This window comes from Gobio gobio (assembly GCF_949357685.1).
Source record: "Gobio gobio genome assembly, chromosome: 3".
NCBI lineage: Eukaryota > Metazoa > Chordata > Actinopteri > Cypriniformes > Gobionidae > Gobio > Gobio gobio.
The window spans coordinates 14002539-14023627 of NC_137099.1; the positions used below are offsets into that span (position 1 = coordinate 14002539).

The following is a 21089-nucleotide window of genomic DNA, read 5'->3' on the forward strand; positions in this document are numbered from 1 at the left end:
ATGACAGATTTATTTAAACCTACATTAAATAAACAAGACATCACTAACAGGTTAAGTAGAATATAATTCCTATATATAGGCTAATATAGTGCCTATATTTAGCGAAATAGTTAATTTCTCTTGTGAACTATAACAGCTGTGGACACTGAATGACTTCTGAGGTAAATGTGATGCTATGTGACATTGTTTACAAGCAGTTTTAATATTGACGTCTTTCCGCTGTTGAAACGCTTATTGAGCGATTACACGACATGATACCGGGGGGCATGATAAGTGTGTATGTATCCTCAACATACCTTAAGATATTAATTCATATTTATTCTTTAGGAAGAGATGATCGCATTCACAAATGATAGCGTTCACAGATAATCGCGTTCACAGTTCACACACGTGCGCTTGAACAGACGTGCCTATACAGTGATCAGTCACGTCACATTAAAGAGCGTCAACATGGCATTTATCGTTTGAATTTCGTGATAAAATGGACTGAATACTTAATATGTTCGTGTGGGGATTGAAGCATGTTCCACGCTTAAAACAAGCCGACTGTTAAGTGTTAAAGATTGCATTCAGAACCGTTCGGTACATACGTTCACCGTACCGAAAGCCCTGTACCGAAACGGTTCGGTACAAATAAGTGTTCCGTTACACCCCTATATAAAAGAGATACGATACGATTTAGAACGATAGTTTAATGGTTTCAAACTCGCTCAAGTTATTCTAAACCTATATGAATTTATTTTTTCTGCTGAACGCAAAGGAAGATATTTGGAAGAATGTTTGTGACCAAGCAGATAGAACAACCATTGACTACCATAGTGGGGGAAAACAAATACTCTGGTAGTCAATGGTTGCCGAGATCTGCTTGGTTACAAACATTCTTCCAAATATTTAGGGGTTCAAGCACGAAGTGCTGAACACCTATTGTATTTGTGCTGATTTTTATTATTATTAGGGGTTCAAGCACGAAGTGCTGAAACCCTATTGTATTTGTGCTGATTTTTATTATTATTATTATTCTGCCGTAAAACGCATCGTGCAGCCCAAACCGTAAGTGCTGGAGCTTTGAAACTTTGTCAGATGGTAGTACAAAAATCGAGGAGAGGTTATCAAATTATGAGCCAGATTGGCCTATAGGTGGCGCTATAGCAATCAATTGCGCGAAACTGCTCATAACTCCTAAACCGTATGTCGTAGACTCAAGTGTCTTATATCATTGGAAAGGTGAGTCCCTGACGAACAAAACGTATATCTCCGATTTCATTTCCGTCATAATAAATTTTCCGCCATTTTGAATTTTGTCAAAAAACTACTTTTGCGAACTAGTCCCTGGATTTTTGCCCGATCGGAACCAAACCAGTGCAGAAATGTTCTCTGGAGTCTGATTATCAATAATTATCGAAAAAAAGTATAAATTTCGCTTCAAGGTCGCAAAGGGGCGGAAAACGAATGTTGTGGGAGGAGCCTATTTTACTAAAATGGCTATAACTCAAGAACAAAATGAGATATCTTTACCAAACTTGGTACACGTGTGTATGGGCTGAGTCTTTGGTCACGAGAAAAAAATCGCGACGATTGACCACTTGGTGGCGCTATAACACGAAAAAAACATGAAAATGGCTATAACCACCTGACCGCTAGTCCGATTGACTTGAAAATTGGTATGCAGTGTTTTGGTCCAAGGTACCATATATGTCTATGAGGACATTGGCGTATCTCAAAAAACATGGCTGCTATCGGCTAATGAAGTTTGAGCACCTCTAAGACAAGGTTAACGGAGGCCGATCGGAATGAAACTTGGTGGGCATCTTTGACTCATGGCCCTAGAGGTCTGTAAGAATTTTGAAAGAAATCGGCCACTAGTTGGCGCTAACGAGTTTTATGGCTCTGTAATCACGTGGTGTTGCACACATCAACCAAATATACACATCATATGATAGGTCTCCTCATGTTGAACAACTTTGCCTCTAGCAGCATTGCTGTCAATCAAACCGTTCATTAAATATCCGCGATTATGTTTAAAACCTACTTTTGCGAACTAGTCCCTGGATTTTTGCCCGATGGGAACCAAACCAGTCTAGAACAATTCTCTGGACTCTCTAGATTAATAATTATCGAAAAAAAAGTTGAACTTTTGCATTTGGATGGCTATAACAGGGTCATTTAGAAGAGGAGCTTAGCAAAATACACTCAAAAGGCTATAAATCCTAAAGGAAAACTCAAAACTTCACGAAAAATGTTATGTATATGTATCATAACATGCTGAAGAATCCTGCAAAGTTTCATGGAGATCGGACCATAGGTGGCGCTATAACTGTTAAAACGCTTTGAAAACCATGTATTCCCTATGGTGAAATGCCTGTATTGGCTGCAAATGGTATTTTCCATCTCTGTAATCAGGTGGGGTTAAAAACATCCACATAATATGCATAAATTATGATAGATCTCCTCATACTGAACAACTTTGCTTCAAGAACCAATACTGTCAATCAAATCGTTATTTAAACATTCACAATTATGTTAATAACCTCATTTTGCAATCTAGTCCTAGATTTTTTTGCCCGATCGGAACCAAACCACTGTAGTACGATTCTCTGGACTCTTTAGAGCAATAATTATTTAAAATAAAGTTAAACTATTGCATCTGAATGGCTATAACATTATTTCAAGGTGTGGCCTTGGCCAAGTGTCCCCAAATGCCTATATCTATTCAATGAATGCTCAGATATTCTTAAAAACAAGTCAGAACATGTGTACTATGCCTCTAAACAAGCATGAAACATTTCAGACAGATAGGACAATATTTGCCTCTATAACAGTTAAAAAGCTGAAAATTATGAAAATAATGGTATATTAAGCCAATAAGTGGTCGTTTGCTGCCCCCCGCTGTTCATTTTATTGTACTACACTCTAATATTGATCTACAAGTCATATTCAGCTTAAAATAAATCACTATTTTAACATTTGCAATCACATTTAGTTAAAATTAATCTATTAAGTATTACTATTGACAATTGTCACATTGAGAAATGTGAATCTTGAAGGAGACTTGCAGGAAACATTTTGTTTACTGCAACATCATATAGTTAAAATGTCTGTATCTACAACAAAATGTGTGTGTGTAGTCCTATGTTTCTGAATACATTTTTAAAAATCTGATTAATAGTTACAAAGAGCAATGTTAAATGATTATAGACCATAGCATTAAAAAAGTGTGTGTGTGTGTGTGTGTGTGTGTGTCCGGCCTTGACCAAGTGTCCCCAAATGCCTATATCTATTCAATGAATGCTCAGATATTCTTAAAAACAAGTCAGAACATGTGTACTATGCCTCTAAACAAGCATGAACATTTTCAGAAAGATCGGACATTATTTGCCTCTATAACAGTTAAAAAGGTGAAAATTACAGGGTTCATATGACAATAATGGTATATTAAGCCAAAAAGTGGTCGTTTGCTGCCCCCCGCTGTTCATTTTATTGTACTACACTCTAATATTGATCTATAAGTCATATTCAGACTTTAACCTCTTAACAAGCGCCCCATTTTTGTGGAATTTTTTGAAAACGATATACCCAAATGAAAATGTCTGCAGCTCTTAAACCCTATGGTCTATATTCATAAACCTGGTCTTATTTTAAACTAGACACTTGAAATATTGCTACCCAAGAGTCATAATAACTCAAAGTAATATGGGAACAGAGTAATATACATGTAAATATACATGTAAGTGACTCACGTTTTTTGTTTTTTGTATTCACTTAGGGAAAAAAATATTATAATTTAATGTTAAGAGCCTGAAAATAACTTAAATATAAAACTGAATGTCTAATCATGTCATGATTCAAATATGAGGATGATTCTCTCAGTAATGTAGCTTCTGTGAGCTTTTATGTCAAGAAAAGTCTAGGCGTCATTTCAAAAAGGCCATTTATTTCAGAACATTTGCTATTGTAAAGAGTAGTTTTTCATTCAAATAAATCTGCAATAAACTGCAATATACTACTAATTATAATGGATAAACAGTTACTGAAAAACTAAAGCAACTATTTACAGAGATTACAAAGTGTAAAAAACTCATTTAGCTGATGGGAAGCGTCAGTGAGAGACAGCGCGCTCCACTGGAGTTGCGCCATGGAGAACGTGCAGCCAGCGCGCAAACTGTATTCACCAAAGCCTACTTACGCAAACTGCGCAAGATAATGCCTTTTGATTGGTTACTAAGTCCATCAATCAAACCTTTGTTGGAAAGGCATTGGCTGGGCACCGAGTGCCTTTATCCAACGAAAACCATGGGCGCAATGATTGACAGCTCACCAAGCCTGTAAGGCACTTCCTCTATATGATGCATCCCAGAAGAGTCTCTGATTGAAGGAGAGAGACGGGGGAGGGTTTAAAATACGTGGGAGAAGCCATTCTAGCAGGGGGAGTTTGCCAGACACGGAATAGAATCGATATTTCATTGAAAATGGACATGATTGATCACGCTAACTCAAAACTCTCTTGCAAACAACGGAGGATTTTTAGTTTTTTCCCTATTTTTTCGTTGTTTTGGATTAAAAAGTGGGATGCATTTTGAAGAGTGGACTCTTACACAGAGATGTATGCGGGTGTTTATTGGATTCGTCCGATCTGATCTGAACGACAGGAGATGAAAGATGAGTAACGCTGATATTTTTCTAATGTTTACATGGCTGGTCCTTTAGGGTTTCATTTAACCCTTTCCTCTCTGGTGTATTTATTGCAAAAACAAGTTCAGAACATGAATCTTGAGTGTTTTAGCTTTCAAATGATGCATAGTTTGTGATAGTTGATTGAATATTTTGTATAAAACAAAAGTAAATAAAAGTACACACCCCCCCACTTCCGTCAACCCCCCCCTCCACGAACCGGTGCGGGTTAAGAAGTTAAAAAAATCACTATTTTAACATTTACAATCACATTTAGTCAAAATTAATCTATTAAGTATGACTATTGACAATTGTCACATTGAGAAATGTGAATCTTGAAGGAGACTTGCAGGAAACATTTTGTTTACTGCAACATAAAGTTCAAATGTCTGTATCTACAACAAAATGTGTGTGGGTGGTCCTATGTTTCTGAATACATTTTTAATAATCTGATTAATAGTTAGAAAGAGTTATGTGAAATGATTATAGACCATAGAATTAAAAAAGTGTGTGTGTGTGTGTGTGTGTATAAGCAGGCAGAATGGAATTAACATGGAAGACCAATTTGATATATAAGTGATTTTATAATGTCTATTGCAAAGCAACTGTGAAAAGACTTTATTAATAAGTAGAATGTCCAGCAGAGGGCAGCAGAAGACCACTTATTGACTCACTTTCCTTTTAAAGTTAATAATTTTCAACAGTGACAAAAGCAATTACTATTATAACATACTCATATTTTGTCAGATTTTATCTCTTCATTTGTACTGTCACTTCACATAATTACTAGCAATGTGGTAAATCATGGTAAATCACATTAGAATCATGGTTAATCATAGTAAATAATACTAGAACGTGGTGTATTTCACAAAAAAATGTGACATGCTCATAGACCATTAAAATATATTTTCACAATAACATATTACAAAAACATTGTGTGTGTGTGTGTGTGTGTGTGTGTGTGTGTGTGTGTGTGTGTGTGTGTGTGTGTGTGTGTGTGTGTGTGTGTGTGTGTGTGTGTGTGTGTGAAAGCATGCATAATGTAACAACTGGTTTGAAGCCTGTTTCAGAGTCTATTTTACTAAAAGGGCTATAACTCAGGAACGAAATGAGATATCTTCACCAAACTTGGTACACATGTGTATGGGCTGAGTCTTTGGTCACGGTACAAAGAATTGTGAGGATTGAACACTTGGTGGCGCTATAACATGAAAAAAACATGAAAAGGGCTATAACCACCTGACTGCTAGTCCGATTGATTTGAAAGTTGGTATGCAGTGTCTTGGTCCAAGGTACCATGCATGTCTGTGAGGAAATTGGCGAAGCTCAAAAAACATGGCCGCCATTGGCCAATGAAATTTGAGCACCTATTAGACAAGGTTAACAGGATCGGAACAAAACTTGGTGAGCATGTTTGACTCATGGTCCTAGAGGTCTGTAATATTTTTTTAAGAAATTGGCCACTAGTAGGCGCCAACGAATTTTATGGCTCTGTAATCACGTGATGTTTCACATATTCCCACAATATTGATATAATTTGATAGATCTCCTCAAACTGAACAACTTTGCCTCTAGAAACATTGCTGTCAATCAAATCGTTCATTTAATATTCGAAATTATGTTACAAACCTACTTTTGCAAACTAGTCCCGTTTTTTTTGCCCGATCGGAACCAAACCAGTCTAGGACAATTCTCTGGACTCTCTAGATTAATAATTATCAAAAAAGTTGAACTTTTGCATTTGGATGGCTATAACAGGGTCATTTAGAAAAGAGGCGTGGCAAAATACACTCAAAAGCCTATAAATTCTAAGGGAAAGCTCAAAACTTCACGAAAATTGGTGGGCACATGTAACATTAGATCCTTAACAAGCATTAAACGTTTTATAGAGATCGGACCATAGGTGGCGCTATAACTGTTAAAAACCTTTTAAAACCATGTTTCCTATGGTAAATTGCCTGTAAATTGACTTTTCCATCTATTATTTCAGTGTTTAAAATCTTGCTAAATAAAATGTAATGTCTTTTGATGCTTGTGTGCTTAAAGGCCTTAAAGGCTTGAACCCCGCTAAATGCTGCTCGCAGCTTTAATTATTATTATTATTATTATTATTCAGACCTAAAACGCATCGTGCAGACCAAACTGTAAGGGCTAGAGACTTGAAACTTGGCCAATAGGTAGTACAAAAATCGAGGAGAGGTTATCAAATTATGACCCCGATTGGCCTATAGGTGGCGCTATAGCAATCAATTGTGCAAAACTGCTCATAACTCCTAAACCGTATGTTGTAGACTCAAGTGTCTTATATCATTGGAAAGCTGAATACCTGACGTAAAAAATGTATATCTCCGATTTCATTTCCGGTATGCAAATTTTTCCGCCATTTTGAATTTTGTCAAAAAACTACTTTTGCAAACTAGTCCTAGGTTTTTTGTCCGATCGGAACCAAACCAGTGCCAAAATGTTCTCTGGAGTCTGAATATCAATAATAATTGAAAAAAAGTCATAATTTGGATTCAAGGTCGTTAAGGGGCGTAAAAATTGACGTTCAGGGCGGAGCCTATTTTACTTAAAAGGCTATAACTCTAGATCAAAATAAGATATCTTCACCAAACTTGGTACTCATATGTATGGGCTCAGTCTTTGGTCACGATAAAACAATCGCGACGATTGGCCACTTGGTGGCGCTATAACATGATAATAACATGAAAAAGGCTATGACCACTTGACCATTAGTCTGATTGACTTGAAAATTGGTATGCAGTGTCTTGGTCCAAGGTACCATATATGTCTATGAGGAAATTGGCGTATCTCAAAAAACATGGCCGCCAGAGCCAATTCAATTTGAGCACCTATTAGACAAGGTTAACGGAGGCCGATCGGAACGAAACTCGATGGGCATGTTTGACTCATGGCCCTAGAAATCTGTAAGAATTTTGAAAGAAATCAGCCACTAGTTGGCGCTAACGAGTTTTATGGCTCTGTAATCACGTGGTGTTGCACACATCCACAAAATATGCATATCATTTGATAGATCTCCTCATACTGAACAACTTTGCCTCTTGAACTATTGCTGTCAATCAAATCGTTAATTAAATATATGTGATTATGTTTAAAACCTACTTTTGCGAACTAGTCCCTGGATTTTTGCCCGATCAGAACCAAACAAGTGTAGGACAATTCTCTGGACTCTCTAGATCAATAATTATCGAAAAAAAGTTGAACTTTTGCATATGGATGGCTATAACAGGGTCATTTAGAAGAGGGGCGTAGCAAAATACACTCAAAAGCCTATAAATCCTAAAGGAAAACTTAAAACTTCACGAAAATTGTTATGTATATGTGACATAACATGCTGAAGAAGCATGCAAAGTTTCATGGAGATCGGACCATAGGTGGCGCTATAACTGTTAAAAAGCTTTGAAAACCATGTATTCCCAATGGTGAATTGCCTGTATTGGCTGTAAATGGTATTTTCCATCTCTGTAATCAGGTGGGGTAAAAAACATCCACATAATGTGCAGAAATTATGATAGATCTCCTCATACTGAACAACTTTGCCTCAAGAACCAATACTGTCAATCAAATTGTTATTTATTTATTTATTCACAATTATGTTAAAAACGTATTACCTAAAATTGCCACCAGATGGCAGCAGAAGACCACTCATTGGTTCATTCTGCTTACTAAGCATATTTAAACTTTATAAAATCATTATAATAAATGTTGCAAATGACATTTTGTCAATGTTTATCAATTAATTTGTTCATTTGATTAATGTTTTTACAATAATTATTAAATTACAATTAAAATAATGCCTGAAAATATGTTTTAAAGGGGAAAACCTGGAATAAGCTATTTGTTACCCATCATTTATTTCAAATATCTATATCTCCAACAAAATGTGCATGTGAGTTAAGCACGTTTGAAGACATTAACTTGGAAAATGTGCCCATTAAATGAAAAACAGACATTTAAAATGAAAATGAGCCAATGAGTGGTTCTCTGCTGCCACCTGCTGGGCTTAAATGGTCATTTTGTCATACTATTTACTTATCATGTTCTATAATTCCTATTTAGACATTATAAAGTCACTATTGCAATATTTACAATTACATTTTGTCAAATTAATTTATTTCAAATATATTATGGCGTATTACCTAAAATTGCCACCAGATTGCAGCAGAAGACCACTCATTGGCTTATCCTCTAAACTAATATTGTTCAATCTTTATCAGATGGTAGTACAAAAATCGAGGCTAATGTTGTCAGAGTATGAACTCGATTGGCCAATAGGTGGCGCTACAGCAATCAAAAGTGCAAAATGGCTCATAACTCCTAAACCCTATGTTGTAGACTCAAGTGTCTTATATCATTGGAAAGGTGAGTCCATGAAGAACAAAACGTATATCTCCGATTTCATTTCCGCTATGATAGATTTTCCGCCATTTTGCATTTTGTCAAAAAACTACTTTTGCAAACTAGTCCTAGGTTTTTTGCCGGATCGGAACCAAACCAGTGTCAAAATGTTCTCTGGAGTCAGATTATCAATAATTATCAAAAAAAGTCGAAATTTATATTCACGGTTGTTAAGGAGCGTAAAAATAATCGTTCAGGGGGGAGCCTATTTACTAAAAGGGCTATAACTCAGGAACAAAATGAGATATCTTCACCAAACTTGGTACACATGTGTATAGGCTGAGTCTTTGGTCACGATAAAAAAATCGCGACGATTTAACACTTGGTGGCACAATAACGTTAAAAAACATCAAAATGGCTTTAACCACCTGACCGCTAGTCCGATTGACTTGAAAATTGGTATGCAGTGTCTTGGTCCAAGGTACCAAGTATGTCTATGAGGACATTGGCGTATCTTAAAAAACATGGCTGCCACAGCCAATTAAATTTGAGCACCTATTAGACAAGTCTCATGGCCCTAGAGGTCTGTAAGAATTTTGAAAGAAATCGGCCACTAGTTGGCGCTAACGAGTTTTACGGCTCTGTAATCACGTGGTGTTGCACACATCCACGAAATATGCATATCATTTGATAGATCTCCTCATACCAAACAACTTTTTCTCTAGAACTGTTGCTGTCAATTAATATGTTCATTAAATATTCCCGAGTATGTTCAAAACCTACTTTTGCGAACTAGTCCCTGGTTTTTTGCCCGATTGGAACCAAACTAGTCTAGGATAATTCTCTGGACTCTCTAGATCAATAATTATTGAAAAAAAGTTGAACTTTTGCATTTGAATGGCTATTACAGGGTCATTTAGAAAAGAGGTGTGGCAACATACACTCAAAAGCCTATAAATTCTAAGGGAAAACTCAAAACTTCACGAAAATTGTTTTTGCATATGTAAGATAACATCTTTAACAAGCATGCAAAGTTTTATGGAAATCGGACCATAGGTGACGCTATAACTGTTAAAAGCCTTTTAAAACCACGTATTTCCTATTGTAAATTGCCTGTATTGACTGTAAATGGTATTTTCCATCTATTATTTCAGTGTTTAAAATCTTGCTAAATAAAAATTAATGTCTTTTGATGATTGTGTGCTTAAAGGCCTTAAAGGCTTGAACCCCGCTAAATGCTGCTTGCAGCTTTAATTTCCTTTGTGTTCAGCAGAAGAAAGAAATTCATACAGGTTTGGAACGACTTGAGGGTGAGTACATGATGACAGAATTATCATTTTTGGGTGAACTATCCCTTTAAATCAAGAGTGATGAGTCAAAATTCATGACCCAAAGTCAACGGTTCATATCTTTTAGTGCATGTGAACGCGTGTGTATTTACCTGCTATTGAGTGTGTAGTTCTGCTGTTTCAGATTAAGTTCTCGCTGTTGAATCTGTATCACCTCCCTGGATAAATCCTCAGGTTTCCTACAACAAAACATTTTTAAAGTTAAATAACAGATATAATCCATTTATAATCTGCTAGATTATTAAATATTTAATAATCTACTAGCACAATGAAAGATGAACAGGGTACAAAAAAGGGCCTGAGAGGTCCAATAAAATACCTTTTTTTTTTTTTTTAGCAAATGCTCACTGAAAGTAAGTGCTTCACCTTCAGAAAATGCTGATCTTTCACTTCAGGAAATCAAACTATATTAGAATATTAAACGAACCATTTTATACTTTATAGTTATTGTATACAAAGTTTGACTCTCCAACAACCCCATTTCTTAAATGTTGGCTATGGTAACAAGGTTTAGTGCAAAATTTGCCACATTGCAATAAATACCACACACTTGGCAGTTAAAACTAGTTAATAATTATAAATACAGTGCATCCGGAAAGTATTCACAGCGCTTCACTTTTTCCACATTTTGTTATGTTACAGCCTTATTTCAAAATAGATTAAAATCAATATTTTCCTCAAAATTCTACAAACAATACCCCATAATGACAACCAGAAAGAGTCCTGGTGGTTCCAAACTTCTTCCATTTACGGATGATGGAGGCCACTGTGCTCATCGGGACCTTCAATGATACAATCCTGTCTCGGGGGGTCTACAGACAATTCCTTGGATTTCATGGCTTGGTTTGTGCTCTGACATGCACTGTTAAGTGTGGGACCTTATATAGACAGGTGTGTGCCTTTCCAAATCATGTCCAATCAACTGAATTTACTTCAAGTTGTAGAAACATCTCAAGGATGATCAGTGGAAGCAGGACGCACCTGAGCTAAATTTTGTGTCATGGCAAAGGGTGATTTTTTATTTAAAAAAAATATATATTTTTAATACATTTCTGTGAATACTTTCCGGATGCACTGTATTGGCATCAGCCATAATTTTTTTTTTTTTTAATCCATGTTGGTCGATTGCTAATGCTTACTTTAAAACTGCCTAGATTTTATGCAAGGTTAATTATGTTAAACAATACACATATAATAGTTCTCACAACTGTCTCTTTTTGTCTGTCCTAATGGTGCACCAATGTACCTTATTCATGGAAAGCTAAGACTACAAACTGTAAACTCTGAAAACTCATTCTCTAAAATACTCATTAGCAGCTGCTAATGAAACAAATTAATTTGTGCATTCAGAATCTGCTTCCTAATATAGATGAATACATTTTCTCAAGTCCAAAAGCTGTATTGTCCTGAAATGGGTTTTCCTTTTTTAGCTTTTTGCAAAAATACATTGACTTTTCTAACTCATTAACCTCCCATAGTCCAAAATTTTCCATATTGTTCAATAGTGTTTTTAAATATGTAACATTTTATTTACTTTGTTGCTAGCCATTTTATTTAATTTTAACTAATTAACTTGTATTATTGTCTATTATAATCACTGGGCCATGATAAAAAAGGCTTTCTGGTTAAAATCAATCTTCATTTAAAAGATTATAAATTCTTCAAATCCCATACTGTTACACAGGGCTTTATTGTTTGGTGTTGTTATTCTCCCAAGCATTCTCATAAAAGCAAGTTGACATAATTATGCAAATTCGGTTTATAAATGCTACGTTATGCTTGCTGGAAGTGCTCAGCGCAAGAATTCAGCAGCAATATATTCAAAAATCCTAATATATTCATATTTATTTCTATATAACATACACAGATAACTACTGGGTCATGCTTCAAATGATCATAGGGCATGTTAAATTACATTTGCTGTCTATGATTTGCATAATTAACTGAGCTGTCAACATCAAACAAAAAGCTCATGAACTTGATCACACCCACAGAGAGAAAGGTTCCGAACGCATTTGCTCAAGTTTGACAATTTTTCTTTAAATTTCTATGATGAAAGTGCTATCTTATGGTTGACACCTTTGTTCTGTATTCAAGATGAAAGCTAATTCCGAAGACAATTGGTTCAGCGTTCAAATAGTAGGAATATCGCCGCAAAGGGAACATAAAGGAAAGGAATCATAAGACAGAGTATGAATTCCTCTGTCCCTCTTCATTTTTCAGGTTGTTATCTCTCATTTCCTTCACAGCGAGACGAAATGAGTCTACGGTACAAAAACGGAAAGTCCCAACCTCTGCACTTTTCTTTGCTGAGACAAAACATTGAGAAGATATGACACTGGTTTCTTTTATTTGGAGAATCCCCACGAGAGTTACATTGCTCACCCAGGTACAACATGAGAGAGCAGAACGGAACTACTGCCTGACATATTTATACTGCCGGTGAATGTGGTGGTTCATAGGCCTGGGGAGCAGCGAGAGCAGAATGAGAAATGTTCAATGATCAATCAGAATCCAAAATCAGATTTCTGCACCACCAAAGAGAGACGGGCGCTTTATGCTCATTCGCAGTGCTATTGTTCTCTCAAAGCAACAGAAAAGCATTGAGTAGAGCTTGATTACATACAGTTTTTAACCTAGGCGAATGTGAGCATAATCAGTAGAATCCTGCATTTAAAAACCTCTCCCAAGGCCATATCACACTTCAAAAGACAGGAAATGCATACAAACAGGAACAAAGACCTTCACTGAGGAAAATGGATGTCACAGTGTAGAGGGAGGGGAGAAATTATATGAGGAGAAAGTACCTAATACGGGAATTAAGATTTTGACCAGATCCATGAAGGATGGTGACTCTACAAAACTGTGACCTAGGATGTGCCATTTGAAGTTAATAATCATTACAGGGCAATTTCTGAATGCTCAAAGTGGAAGGTTTATTCTCTACCACATTCAAACACACATATTGAAAACAATCATTCACAATACATCTGCAATGATATTGTTGGTGATATAAAATTAAGCACCATTGTGAATATCGCAATGCTTTTTGTTTGCCCCCAAGTGCCCTAAAGCATGATCAAAGACTTTTCATTGTCTGGTAAATATTGGTGCATATAAAATGGAAACAATTAAATATTGTTCCATTTGTTAATTTAATGAAAAACATTCCTTGAATGTTTAACTAGATTTTTTGTTGTGTGTTTGACTTATATTAAACAGTTTAATATCAAATCTAATTTCGTTGCAGTTTCTGTTTGGTCAAAATGATGGTTCCTCTGATAGCCAAAGTACTTGTGAGAAGAAATTCTGCTCAAAGCTCTTCCACTCCAAGCCATACGATGCGAAAATGATCAGAGTTCTGCTGTTGAAGATTACAGCACTTACACAACATTACAAGCATCTGTTTTAGAGTTAAGTTGACAGACGAAGAACTGAGCCGTCATTACTGCAGTATATTTAACCCCTTACACCCTGAAGGTATTTTAAGAAGTTTTTTTGTCTGAGTGACATATACAACTTTAAAGACTCATAACTCCAAAACTATAGTAAGGAGAGTCAAATGGTAGGTATCATTTGTTAGCAAACATTTTATATTTTTGGAAAATATAAATTATTATATTTGGACAATATATTGCTGAGAAACTGCTGATACATTTTTAATAATTTTACAAATATTTCTTATTTAACATTCAATTACTCAGGAAGGAAATAGGCCAGTAGAATAATTCTTTTTTTGGTGATGTTCCCCTATATGTGGTCTGCATCTGGATAAAATTTTGTGGCGATTGCATAAAGTAATCAAAACGTACAGCATTTAGAACAAAAGTAGCCTTTTTGTTCAGTCCTTGACACCTTGAAAAATTTTAGAAAACTGTTGTTTTCTGAGTGACATACACAAATTTAAAGACTCATAACTTCAAAACTATAGCAATGAGAGTAAAATGGTAGGTATCATTTGTTAGAACACTTTTTATATTTTTAGAAAATATACATTTTATTATATTTGTACAATATATTGCTGAGAAACTGCTGATAAAAGGGAATATTTTTAAATATTTTTTAAATAATTTTACAAATATTTCTTATTTAACATTCAATAACTAAGGAAGGAAATAGGGCAGCAGAAAAAATATTTTTTGGTGATGTTCCCCTATATGTGGTCTGCATCTGGATCTGCATCTTTGTGGCGATATCATAAAGTAATCAAAAGTTACAGCATTTAGAACAAAGGTAGCCTTTTTGTTCAGTCCTTGACATTTACAAAACTGTTGTTTTCTTAGTGAAATACACAAATTTAAAGACTCATAACTCAAACTATAGCAAGGAGATTCAAAAAGTATGAATTATTTGTTAAAACACTTTTAGAAAATATAAATTATTATTACATTTGGACAATCTAATGCTGAGAAACTGCTGATAAAACATTATATTATTACAATATTATGTATATTATATTATATATATTATATAATAACACATAATGGGTATCATTTTAAAGCTTATAAAAAATGATAGATTCATTGGAAAGCTGAGATTATATGCTCTTGACGAGCGCTGAGTTATTCATCTAAACCGGAGTGTACCGCCCCCTAGCTGCTATATAACGTAAATGGCCATATTCTGCAAAACTGCACTGATCACCAAATCATCTGTGAGGAATATCTCGTGATCGACGCAAAGGATTATGGTGTCCTTGGTCTCTTTTTAATCGTGGGAATCTTCTGCAAATAACGTTGTGCCATGTTTAACGATCTGAGAAAGTTTCATGAAGTTACAAGCATAAACGTGACTTTTGTGCAAAAATAGCATGTGCTCCTGTCAGGTTTCATGTACATAATTCAATAAATCATAACTTCTGATCTGAGTGGCAGATTATGGTGTTCTTTGGTCTCTTTTTAATCGTGGTAATCTGCTGTAACGGTGTGCCACTTTTAACGATCGGAGTTTGTTTCATGAAGTTACCAGCAAAAACGCCAAGTCTAAGCAACTGTTATTTTTGTACTCCGCACATGTGCTTCTGCGCTGTTTTTTGTGTGTCATACTTCAACGAGGGATATCTATAGATCTAAAAGACAGATTATGGTGACTTTGGGCTCTTTTTAATCGTGAGAATCTGCTGTAAATAATGATCTGCCATTTTCCACGTTTCATGAAGTTACACGTGAAAAACGCCACATGAATGCTGCATCAGTATATTATTTACATATGGGTCTTGCAGGACTTAACTTACAATAACTCGCTAAAAGTTTAGTCAAAGCCCAAAACAATTAGGCTTGTTGTATTCTGCTCCACGAGACCTTTCAAATGACTTATGACACATGACTATCTGAGCTGTATGATGCGATTGACACATGGCAGAACATAATTTATGGAGGGGGGGGGTTATGATTTCCCCCCCCCATTTTTTCAGCAAATAACTCATGACTACTTTGGAGATAATCATAATGGCTACATTCATTGTAAAGTTTAGACTCTAAGCTTTCAAATGACACCTATTTTGTGTTGATCAATGCAGTAGTTTTGAAAAATATGACAATTAATTTTTCACAGCTAGGTGGCACCCTCGGGCGGGACACTCCGTTTTAGATTAATAACTCAGCACTCGTTTAGAGTATCCCAACATGGATAGATGCATTGAAAAGCTGAGACTCTAAGCTTTAAAATTATACCTATTTTATGTTATTACATTCAGTGGTTGCTTAGTAACCCCCCTGCGATTTTTTTCGCGGGGGGTGTGCCCGCGGGCGGTACACTTCGGGTTTAAGGGGAGCTCTTCACACAGTTCACCCAAAAATAAAAAATTCCTAGTTGGGACACACAAATAAAACTATGAATGACTAACTTATCTTATATCTTATCTTATCTCATATCCATATTAAAGGGTTAGTTCAACCAAAAATGAAATGTGTGTCATTAATTACTAATCATCATGTCGTTCCAAACCCGTAAGACCTTCGTTCATCTTCGGAACACAAATTAAGATATTTTTGATGAAATCGGAGAGCTCTCGGACCCCTCCATAGACAGCAACGCAATTAATGCTGCCTTCACGTGCTATCGGAAATTTGATAATTCCCACTTCTGAAGCCGTGATTACGAGCTTGTTACATTCAAGTGCTTTGTTGTCGGAATGAACAGGAATCATGGAGGACACCAAGCTTATTCTTGCCTATTAATTGGGAAAATCTTATTAAAAAACAAAATTAGTGTAATAAAACTGTAGTGTCATATACACTGACAACCATATAAACATTTACGAAGCCTACGATTCTGTCAAATGCAGGCTATTTTTGCTGTGTATAAAACACAATATGCTTCCAATGATTACTAGTGTAAATATGCACTACAATAATAACAAGACAAGACGATCTAGGCGTTTTGGGGAAAAACGAATAAAATCAAACCTGTCACAGCAGTAGTTCTCCCCGCCACCATGTTTAAAGTTTATGGCACGCCCATCTCTGGAATTTTGGGTATCAAAATTATTTCCGAACTTCCCAGTGGTAGACACATCAGAGGGCATTCATGTGCAATGTTTACCTCGGAAACGTGAAGGCCGCATAACACTTCAAATAGACCATGTGACTCCAGTGATTTAACCTTAATGTTAATGAAGTGACGAGAATACTTTTCAAGCGCAATTTTTTTTCCAAAAAAATTAAACAACTTTATTCAACAATGTCTGCTCTTCCCAGTCACTCTCTTATGCAATTCACGTTGTTGGGCTATTCACAGTGCAGAAATTCCGGGTTCTATGGCAGAATGGTGGCTCACTATTGGCTGAGCACCACATGCATGCGTTGTGGTGCTTACGTGAATCACGTAGGAGAGTGACACAAAAAAGAAGAGATTATTGTATAAAGTCGTTATTTTTGTTTGCTTTTTAGCACACAAAAAGTATTCTCGTCACTTCATAACATTAAGGTTGAACCACTGGAGTCACATGGACTATTTAAACAATGTTTTTGGGTCAATGACATGACGTATTTTTTGTTCCCGAATTCATAATTTTCCTAAAAAAATAAAAAAATAAATACATGTCACATATCAAATTGATCTACAATATTTCCTTTATAAGATACTCTTAATTTTTTTGAAATTCAATTGACTTTTTGAGTTGTGGTGTTTCAAAGTCCTAAAATGTCCGGTGGTGCGACCAGCAAATTTACATTTAGAAGTATCAATTCCCACTGCAATTGCAAAATGAAGTAAGAAATATAAATGTAAACCATTATATAATGTATACAAATAATAATACAAAAATGTAAAAAACATAAAACCTCCTTATGGAAAATTGTGTTCTGAACACATAGAAAAGTGTCCGTTTATATGAATTGGACTAAAAGGGCAATACATAGAAAAGGGAAAGGGAATTTACAATGTGATATGCATTTTACAATAATTCATATGTATATTGCATATGTATATTATTTTTAATTAATATATAGTCGCACCACCTGACATTTTCTGGGTGGTAAAATCAGAAATCTTGTTTAATAATGAATTAATGCTGTCTTAAAAGCTGTAAAACCAATATGAATCAACACCATACATTTTTTGGACATAAAAATGCATTTTAAAACTCTTTTACTTAAAATTATTATTGTTTTTATCTTTAAAAAAACTATTTTTCTTATTTGTCATTGACCCTTTTACTACCTTTCTGGGCCTTGAAAGTGGTCATTATATCTTAATTTGTGTTCCGAGGATGAACAAAGGTTTGGAACGACATGAGGGTGAGTAATTAATGACAGAAATTTCATTTTTGGGTGAAAAAACCCTTTAAGCTTGGATAGAAGAAAGTGTTTCAGCTAAAGGCTTCAACTTTAGCACAATGAGAGAGAGAAAAAATTTAGTTTCAATAAAACAGTAATATTGTGAAATATCATTACTATTCAAAAAAAATTTTTTTTGTCTTTTAATACGTTTTAAAATGTAATGTATTCCTGTGATGGTAAAGCTGAATTGTCAGCATTATTCCTCCAGTCTTCAGTGTCACATGATCCTTCAAAAATCACTACTATGCTGATTTGCTGCTCAATAAACATTTATTATTATTATTATCAATGTTTTAAAACAGTTGTGCTGCTTACTATTTTTGTGGAAAGTCTTTTTTTTTCAGGATTCAAACAAAAAGGACGACAAGCTTCAGTCCTTTAGTGTGCGCTTGGCTTCATACTGTGACAGATTGTCATTCAAATGTCATCATTCTGTAACCTGCATAGGGTTAGTTTTCATTTTTCCATAAATAAAGCATATATCAACACTGAAACATGCTGTTCACCACTTTAACATCTTTGTATTAATATTCTGTACTTTCGTTGGGGCCAAGTGTATACCACAAAAAGATGGAAAGTGGAGAAATTGGGAAAAAAAGAACCATCCTGAGGTTAGCCAAATGATATATACATATTAATAACTACATTTTCATAGAGTTTGAATTAAGAATAACGTTTTTTATTATTTATAATATGGAGCTAGCCGCCAATTTAAATTATTTTGTCTTTCATAACCATTTTCCACCCTTTCTCTGACCCCCCATCTCACCAAAAATAACACTTCTGTTATCATTTAGCAACCTGTATGCTTTTCCCCCCTTCCATGGAAAACAAAAGAACACATTAATCATTCACTGTAATCACTGTATTATTATAACATGAAAATCTTTCACGTCTTTTGAAGTCTCATGATAGCTTTGTGTGAAAAACAAATCAAAATGTTGTGTTATTCTTCCCCTCATTGATGATTCAGTTGAACTTGAAAACCAGATCATGAATAATGATTTCAGATCAGACCAACTGATTAATTAAAAAAAAAAAAAAATAATAATCATGAATTTGTATCATGAATTACACTCAAGTCACAATTCGATACTATCGCGATACTAAACTCGCGATACGATATTTAATCGCAATATTTTAAGCCAAATAAAGAGATTTTTTTTAGTATCATCTAAATAATATTATTGTCATTATATTATTATCAGGACACACAAATACTCCCCCATTGCATTACCATGCATGATATTCAACATTATATATAGTAGTTTAATGTAGTAATGTCACTGAAACTCCGTAAAATGTTTTTTTTTCTTCTCAGGCAGTACTCACACCGCATGCACACAGACTCTCCCGATGCTCGCTATGTTCCCCCTCTCCTGCTATTAATGCACTATACATATAAGAATAAGCCATCTGAACCGCTTTGAATAAATCGCACTACTAAAACTAAATGTGATATGGTGATTTAAATTATGTTTGCGCTTTAACTTTGAGGAGTGCACTTCAGATGATCAATGCAATCAGTCAGAGTCCTAATCGCAAGAATGCGTGTCAAAATGACTATTCCCAAACTGTAAATGCTTAGGTGCATTTATAAACTCTCATGTTCTTGGATTTGGATTAGACCACTCGATTGATTATTTTTTATGATGCCTTTATGACATTTTTGGGATCTTTTAAGTTTGAGAGGAATGGACTTTAAAAGGAGGTACAGAAATCTTTCTCTGGGTTCTTGAAAAATATCTTAATTTGTGTTTTGAAGTTAAATGAAAATCGAATAGGTTTGAAACGACATGAGGGTGAGTACATGAGAACAGAATTAAAAAATTTGGAGTGAATTATACCATATAAAGTAAGCTGAGCTTTAAATAAAACTAACTCTATATCGCAAATCATACAGTTTAAATCAACAATACATAGTCACATTTTTATATCGCAATATACAATGTATCGTTACATCCCTATAGTTTTAACAAATCAGATAGCTATCCAATTAAAAACGCAGGTGACCAGGTGCAAACAAGGCCAAAATTTGTTCTGTTCCTCACACAAAGCTATCATATGGTTCTTTTGCATCTGTCCATTCACAATAACCTCAGAAAAAAATGACTAGTACATTATTCAAAATTTCTGAATTGTGTTCCACAGAAGAAAGAAATTCATACAGGTTTGGAAGTATCCGTCCATCCAATTTCTATAGGCAGATGTTTAGATACTCTTAATACCATTAAATATTGGTAACGGATGTTAAACTGATCATTCCCTCGCACTGATGTCTGATGTTTTAGGACAGCGATTGACCAATAAGAGATTCAATATTTGTCATTGTGAGGGGTACTTCAAGAGCACTGTGTGTGTGCTCTACCAAATCCCCATAAGCCATTAAACAGACAATGTTTATATCTTTCCACATGACTGACAAAGCACATCTGCACTTCACACGATCAATAGAACACATGCATATGCAAACACACTGAAACTAGTCCACACAGACATCAGCGACTGTTTCGGCATATATAACAAGCTGACCTTGAAAACACTGCAAAACCAGAGAGCATGTTGAATTTAAAACCAACACTACTGACTGACCTAATACAAGTTAAAAGACCTACACAGGTGCAGACAGGAAAAGAGAAACAACCAGTTTCTTAAGATCGGAGCGCCCTCTGGTGGCCATGTAATCACCATATCAGCCAAAACAATTGCTTTAGGTTTCATTAAATTCAAATAGTGCTAACTACAATAACTATACCCTTAAATATGGCTTCATATTGAGTGTCAGATATCTATCAGGCTTTTAATGCAATATTTCAACAAAATTCTACTTTTTAAAAACATTAGAAAATACCCACCTAATATTAAGTCCTGTAGCCTGGCCAATGTTTTCCCAAGCCTGCAGCTCATGCTCCAATTTCTAAAAGATAAAAAT

General features: G+C 35.1%; 1 protein-coding gene across 2 annotated transcripts in view; it reads right to left on the reverse strand.

The window, feature by feature from the left end:
* The window catches only part of mad1l1 (mitotic arrest deficient 1 like 1), a 130485-nt gene that overhangs the window by 101107 nt on the left and 8289 nt on the right, over positions 1-21089 (reverse strand). For both annotated transcript variants that reach the window (XM_079813494.1, XM_079813495.1), the window contains exons 9-10: positions 21013-21074; positions 10469-10555 (exon numbers count right to left, since the gene is read on the reverse strand). In XM_079813494.1, the coding sequence (XP_079669620.1) occupies positions 10469-10555; positions 21013-21074 (149 nt within the window). The remainder of the gene's footprint in view (positions 1-10468; positions 10556-21012; positions 21075-21089) is intronic.